At 36.7% G+C, this 8,118-nt stretch overlaps 1 protein-coding gene across 1 annotated transcript; it reads left to right on the plus strand.

The window, feature by feature from the left end:
- Positions 1-7,116: 7,116 nt before the first annotated feature.
- LOC148762123 (uncharacterized) lies at positions 7,117-7,476 on the plus strand. The gene has a single exon (XM_088807645.1). It carries the CDS (start codon positions 7,117-7,119, stop codon positions 7,474-7,476), a length of 360 nt encoding a protein of 119 aa, XP_088663771.1.
- Positions 7,477-8,118: the final 642 nt, after the last annotated feature.

The raw sequence follows: 8,118 nt of genomic DNA on the forward strand, positions 1-8,118 counted from the left end.
CGTAAGATATTTCACATGAAGACACAAGCAGAGGAAGTCTTGATTGGAAACAACATGATTCAAAATAATCCACTCCCTTGGCATCCAAATGCTCGAGGACATGTAAGTGCAGTTATCAAATATTCAGGACGAGCTTATTTCTCCTTTAAACTAAGAAGAGGATAAATGTGCCGTTGCTATGGTTACCTCTTCCATTGCTAGCTCACTCATGAAGACACCTAACTGTAGGCACTTCTTTGATCAACTTTGCTTCTCAGAGGAATCAAGGAAGAAAGTTGCCATAATATTAGTACAGATAGCTAGTTTATAAAATGGGGAATGCAGCTTGGTGGGATAACCTATGAAGAAGATGACAAGTGGATATGAGAACGCCATAGTATTTACAAAAGTAGACATGTGCACACCACATCCCTATCACAACAAACCACTCAATGTGGAGAACAATGTCAACAGATACCCAATGCGAAGGATGTTCATTGATGACAGTTCCTCGATGAACCTCATGCCACTGTTTACTTTGAAGGCTATGAATATATACTTAAGGAGTTTGCGTCATCCTATGAACATCACTTCCTTTGACAACAAAGAAATTAAAACTCTGGGACAAGTCATGGTGAATTTTAAGATGGATGTATTTAAGACCCAACTTGCTTCCATGTCATTGAGCTGATGTGGCCTATCACCTATTTATAGGAAGGAAGTTCCTACATACTCATAATATCATTCCTTCTTCATGCCACTAATGTATCAAAGGTTACTGGAAGGGGAAGGAAATCTTCATTCCAGTAACCAAGGCACCATTTGAACGCCATGAGGTAAGTTACACTAAAGCTTCTTTCTTGGACGAACCAATAGAGAAAGGAAAAACTGCCATAGCTAAGCCCATAAGTGTTCCACTTCCATGATGGGAAGAATACACCTAGAAAGAGGAACAAAACATATCAAAGAAGAAAAAGCGAGGAGCAAAGAGAAGATGCTCTGAAAGAAAGAGAAAAAACTCCATTAGAATGATCACAACCCAAATTTCGGGGTATGACTGGAGCATGGGCCCAATGGGCATAGCCCACTAAGCCCAAGCAAGCCTATTTATGGAAACCCGATCATTAATCCCAACCATCATTTCTAAAACCACATATTGAAATTCTCAACTAAAAATATTTAAGTAACATTTTATAGTGACCCAATACTCACCATTTTATTTTGTCAAAATAATGTCACCCGTTTGCCAACTCATAGTGGCATCAGTAATCAAATATACATATTTGACTTATAACATGGATCCTAGTGGATTACATTACATATACGTGTTCATAGGTAACAAACTCTTGGCCGTCAGTGGAGTGACCGTGGGTGAAGGTACAACTACTAAGATGCCATAGTACCTACCAAGAGGACGAGCATACGTGGACACTCAATCTAGGTCCCGACTGCTTTCGAATATAAAAACATGAAGTTTAAAAATGTGAGTATAAAATTCAGTGAGTGAACATAAAAAGGGAACAAGCAATTGATAAGGAGAACTTGAAAATCATGATGCATTTGTTTCAAAAATAATGCAATTGATTTAATTTCTTACTAAAAACCCTTTATTTTAAACTTTGATTAATAACCTCATAGTGTTGCAAAAACCCATAATCAATCCATGAAGTTAAATGGGTGAAAAATATGTCAAAATCAAGCAAGGTAGCAAGCATGACAGCAAGTTTCTCGCTGCAGTGAGAAATAGTCTCAGTTTGCATATATTTTAATTTATCAAGTATATCTCCCACTATAGAAGTCCAATTGACCTGATTTTTAGACCATTAGAAAGATAAGAGGCAGCGCTACAAATTTTACGTTTACTACTTTTCCTAGTTCTGAATGAAATGTGGTCAAAATCTTTGTCAAAGTGGAAACACTGCATCAGAGCTTTGGGACCACCCAAGAGTTTCTTGCTGCAGTGAGAATCCATTTTCGCTAGAGCGAGAAGCTCCATAAAATTTCTCACTGCAGTGAGAATCAAGCCAGTTCAACCCCCTTCCAACTCGAGAGTTTCTCATTATAGTGAGAATGAATCTCACTGCAGCGAGAAACAGAGCAACCTAGTTAAAAAGGGTCTTGTTACATCAAAAGCCATTTTCTTGTTGAAATGAAAAGCAATTTGGGAGCAATTAACAATGCCAACATACAACACAATCACAATTATTTTCATAAACTTTCTATAACACACACACACACACACACACACACACACACACACACACATATATATATATACATACATACATCATCATGCATACCATCCCACCATTCTCAGCTCAATGCAATTTCATCATCATGTGTGCACTCCCTACTCGCACACTTCAACATCATCATGTGTGCACTCCCTACTCGCACACTTCAATTATCATGTGTGCACTCCTTACTCGCACACTTCAATGTCATCACACAACATTGTTCATCAATGCACAACATATATTTATATACATACATACCAACATAGTATAGGAGCACATGGATTCATCCTTTTACACATTTCACATTTTCACAACATCAAAACATTTTATCAAGGGCTTGTTCCCCGGCACACATTTTTAAAGAAAGGTTGGATAAAATCATTCAAATGTTTTATTCAAATACATTTACATTTCCCAAAGAAATTTTAAAATGCAAGTTCACTCACCGGTCTTGTTGATTCTTTTGCTTGACTCTAGCCTCAACTAATGCTCCAAATGGACATGTGAGGCCTTGTTGGAACCTATACACACACAGCATCACCACCAATCCAAATTGGCATTAATATAATTCTAAAAGCTCTTTCCTAAATCAAGTTCTACTAGTTATTCCTAACTAGATTCCAATTGCCATTAAGTGGCTAGTTATTTACACCACTATAATCATCCTAAGAGTGAATAAACAACCTCAACGATAAAACACTAACAAATCCCATTGTTAGCCATTATTAACAACTAAAGAAATTTAACCTTAACTTATACTCACCTTGATGGTCTTTGTAGTTGAATTCTCTTTCAAAATTCTTCAAGCTAATAAGGGAAATCACACACACTCTCTCTACATGTCTAGCTAGTGAGAGGAAGATGGAAGTAAGACTTTTTAAGGGTTTTAAAGTGAGAGAGTGAAAGAGCACAAAAGGTTCTATGAAAAAGTGCTCAAAAGCATAAAAATTGGAGAGAGAGAGAGAGAGAGAGAGAGAGAGAGAGAGAGAGAGAGAGAGAGAGAGAGAGTTATGGAGGCTTTAAGGGAGGCTTCCATGGAAGATGAAAAAACGTAAGATGGGAGGAAGAAGAACAAGAAGCTGCTGGAAAAATGAGGAAGTTGCTGGAGAAATGAGATATTTATAGCCTAAGCTTATCCAAACTTCACTTAAATTACGAAAATGCCTTTAACAAGTTGGCTTTGTCTTCCTCCAATCCTTTATACAATCTTTTTACTCTTTTGACAATGAGATAAAGTCCATAATAATCTAAAAATACTCGAGTTCACGAAAACTTAAAAATTTCACCTGAGATGAAAAATGACCATTTTGCCCTTACTTTGGAAATAATCATTATTTATATTTTTTTCGTCATTTTGTCCTTATTTTCATCATTCATTTATGTCTTAGGCCTACTTAGGCCTTAATAATATTAGAAAACCCACTTCTAGGAGCTCGTTAAGAAAATGACCAAACTACCCCTGCTCCACATCATAGGGTCTACCTCCGCTACATGTTTGTGAAGGTCAAGGTCTCACAAGGATAAACTCCTATATTCATGAAGATAGGAAGATGCTTTACTACTTATGATGGGGCGCGAGGTTTAGGAAAGCATCTTCTTTTGACCCCATATCACATGAACCACCTGATATGTCATTGTCTTGTCTTCAGGCGGAAAAATAGAAGGAGAGCTTGAAAAATCACTTGTAGCAGAATAGTTTTAAGAATAGCCAAAGTCGCAAGGTAACTAGTTGGAAGAGCTCAACTTAACTGAAGAAGGAGAAACTCCTAAACCATTCTTCATAAGTAAAAACCTTTCGAAGGAACAAAGAATAGCAATGGTTCAGCTGCTGAATGAATTCCAAGATGTGTTTGCTTGGATGTGTGAGCAAATGCTTGGATTGGATGAGCAACTTGTCACTCATGAGTAACACATCTATCTTGGAACTAAGCTAGTGAAGCAGCATGCACGGGTATTCTGCCATGAAATAAAAAATCAAATAAAGGAAGGAATTAACAAACTCCTTAAAGTTGGATTCATCAAGCCAATTCATCACCCAACTTGGTTAGCAAACATGGTACTTGTAAAGAAAAAGAATGAAGCAATTCAAGTGTGCGTGGACTTTAGAGATCTGAATAAAGCTTGTCTGAAGGATGATATTCCCCTTCCAAACATTGATACTCTCGTGGATGCTACAAGTGGTCATAAGATGTTTTCCTTCATAGATGTATTTAGTGGATATAACCAAAAAAATATGGCACCTAGTGATATAGAGAAGTCAACTTTTAAAACCATATTTGGTAACTTTTACTATAAAGTTATGCCATTCGGGTTGAAAAACACATGTGCAACTTATCAATGTGCCATGACAGCAATTTTCCACGACATGATGCATGATTGCTTGGAGGATTATGTGGATGACATAGTAGTGAAGTCCAAAAAAGCCCTAGATCATCTTGAAGACTTGAGAAGAGTGTTCGAGTGATGTCAAAAATACAATCTACGAATGAATCTTTTAAAGTGTGTCTTTCGAGTAACAGTTGGTAAGTTTTTGGGTTTTGGGGTTCATCGGAAAGGCATAGATGTGGACTTTGCGAAAATAAAGGCTATTCAGTTAATGACATCTTTATCAAACCAAAAGCAACTTAAAAGCCTATTAGAAAAAGTTTTTTACATTCGAAGGTTCATGCAGCCGTAGGAGAGATCATTATGCCCTTCCAAGCTTTTCTCAAGAAAAGGGTCATATTTTCATGGGGTGAACAAAACAGTAAGCTTTTGAGAAGATCAAAGGTATTCTTACTTCTCTTAAGACAATGACTATGCCAATCCAAAGGGAACCAATGATGCTATACCTTACCTTAACTCTGCATTCAATTAGCGCTCTACTTGTTTAAGAGGTGGAGGGGCAAGAATGACCTACGTATTACCTAAGTAGATGTTTGCATAGGAGTGAATTGAACTACTCACAGATGGAAAAGTACTATCTTGCACTAGTGTACCTAACTCATGAACTTCGTCATTACTTTTTGGCTCACAAACTTAAAGTGGTAACTAAGTCAGATCCAATCAAATTCTTGCTTTCTCGGCCAACCTTATCTGGGAGGATAGCTAGGTGGCTTCTCTTACTCGGAGAATTTGACATTTTGGTTGTGCAACCCAAGGCGATCAAGTCTCAAGCTCTTTCAGATTTATTGGCACATTTCCCCTTTTAATTTGATGAAGTAATTACTAATTTTGTTCCAGGAGAGTTCCATTAAGTATACTCTGTTAACGTATAAGATGGAGAATGGGAATTGTATTTTAATGGTTTTTCCACTATGTCTGGTGGATGTGCTAGGATAGTTTTGATTCCCTCAAGAGAAGATCACACAAAAGATGAGTCATCCTCTAATTCTCATAATAATCAAGCTCATTCAGAGAGAATGAACAAGGTGAATGTACCAAATAGAGAAGATATTCTTTTTTTAGCCTTCAATTTGGACTTCCCTTATGCCAACAACCAAGCAGAATACGAGGCATTGATTTTTGGGTTGTACGTAGCCACTGTTATGGGGGTCAATAGCTTGTGCATCTATGAAGACTTCAATCTGATTGTAAGACAAACAAATGGTGAGTTTTCTCTTAAAGAGCCTATGCTTGCATCCTATAGAACTATTGTCCAGTCACTTTTAGAGAAATTTTAAAAAGTGAGATGCAAACGTAGCTTAAGATAGACGAATAGACATGCAGATGCACTTACTACTTTAGCTTCCAAAATACAAATGCAAAAGAAAGATCAAAGTACTATGTCAGTATTGAAAATAAGACTTTCATATCCATCTAGTGAGTTGTTACAACTTCCCACTTAGGAAGAAGAGGACTAGCGTAGACTTATAAGAAGAGACTTGCTCAATCCAAGCTCTACCACTATCTCACAGTTAAAGCACTTCACTCTTATTCATGGTGTGTTATACCATAGGGGAAGTAATGGAGTATTAGTTAGATGCATTTCCAAACGTGAAGTAGAAGAAAGATTAAAAGTAGTCCATGAACAGTGGTGTGGAAAGGAAAGACCACCGTTGCATTGCTTACTCCAAAGAGCAAGGTATTTTAGGCCAATTATGTCTAAAAATGCACTTCAGTTTCAATAATCTTGTCCCAAATGTTTAGAACCTCTGGATGTACATGAATGTCATTTTGTAGGAAGTGCGAGCGATTGGCGAAAGCTTGACAATGACTTCCTTCAAAATGAAATCCTTTTAACAAATTTTTAAGATGTAAGACAAGTGAAGAAAAGAACTCAACGTTTTTTCCTAAAAGGGAATGAGTTGTTTCGAGTATCATTCACAGGATGTCCTTTGAAGTGTGTTTCTCCTATTGATGTAAATCCCTTAATGGAAGAAGTTTACGCTAGAAGTAGTGGAGAACATGAAGGAGGGAGAAAGTTTTATAATAAATTATTGGATCTTGGATATTACTGGCCTACCATGGAAGTAGATGCAATGAATAACGCAAGGAAATACCATGAATGTCAAATCCATGGAAATGCCATACATGCTCCAGTTGTAACACTCAATAGCATTATCACACCTTGGTTTTTCCACACTTGGGCATTCAATTTGATTGGGCCTATCAGTCCTTTTCTAGGGGACAGAAATGGATACTTGTAGCAATAGAATGTTTCATTAAATGGGTAGAGGTTATTCCTTTAAAGAAAGCAACAGGACCAGTTGTGGCCAACTTCATTAAAGAAAACATCATATGCAGATTTGGAATACCCAAGCGTATCCTGTCAGACAATGGTACTCCATTTGTTAACTCTAGTGTAAGGGAACTTTTAGACCTTTATGATGTCGATCATGTGAAGTCAATCCCTTATTACCTAAAAGGGAATGGTCAAGCTGAGGCCACCAACAAGACTTTGCTCAAAGTGCTGAGTTGAATGGTACATGATGATCCTAAGATATGGCAAGATGCTGTTCCTGTGGCACTATGGGCGTATAGAACTTCTAAGCGAGCACCTACTAGCGCTACTCTTTTCTCGTTAGTATATGGGACAGAAGCTATTCTACCAACAAAAATCCTAGTTCCATCAACAAGATTGGCCTTGGATGTTAAGATGGATAATGATGCTTTACGAATGGTGACATTGGAAACATTGGACGAAAGAAGAGATAAACCTAAGAAGAACTTCTCCACATATCAAAAAAGGTTAAGTAAAGCATATGACAAGCTGATAAGGAAAAAAAGCTTTGAAGAAGACAACTTAGTACTCTGTGCAATAGAACATATTAGAAGATGAACATTAGTGGCTAAGTTTAGTCCAAAGTGGGAAGGATGATACATTGTTCATGAGGTGAACCAAAGTGGATATTGCCTCATATTTGTTTGATCATTATTTATTTGTTCTTATTTTTACCTCATATTTGTTTGATCATTCTTATCTGTATTAATAAATAAATAAATAAATAAATAAAGATATATGTACATCAATCTGTGAGACCCTGTCAAGCTCGATTAAAAGACGGTATTGCACCGAATGGTACAACTAAGTTAAATCGAGTCTTGAACTAGTTCAAATAGAAATTCTAAGAGGAATTTGAAAATTTTGAAACCCACAGAATGGCTTAGAATAGTGATTCAGAGTTTAAGGTCCAGTTTGGAGTCCATCAGGAAAATTGACCGATTAGGGACAAAACGGTCATTTTACCATTTGTTGATAAAATGGAGATTTTTAGCCAAAATTTGATCACATTTGACCAAGTATAATTGTATGAAATATAATTATGATTATTGGAGTATAAAATGATGTTTAGCAGTGAAAAATTGTGATTCTCGGTATTTTTGGAGCACAATGGCAAAATGGTAATCTTGCCACTGAGGACTAAACTGGAATTTTTATAAAACAATTTTTTTTGCCCCATTTGGTTAATATTGATCAATA

The sequence above is a fragment of the Theobroma cacao genome, chromosome 6, assembly GCF_053813885.1.
Source record: "Theobroma cacao isolate CCN51 chromosome 6, ASM5381388v1, whole genome shotgun sequence".
Taxonomy (NCBI): Eukaryota; Viridiplantae; Streptophyta; class Magnoliopsida; order Malvales; family Malvaceae; genus Theobroma; species Theobroma cacao.

What these genes read in the sequence shown, in the direction of transcription:
- LOC148762123 (XM_088807645.1), top strand. Translation starts at nt 7,117, where the DNA reads ATGGTACATGATGATCCTAAGATATGGCAAGATGCTGTTCCTGTGGCA.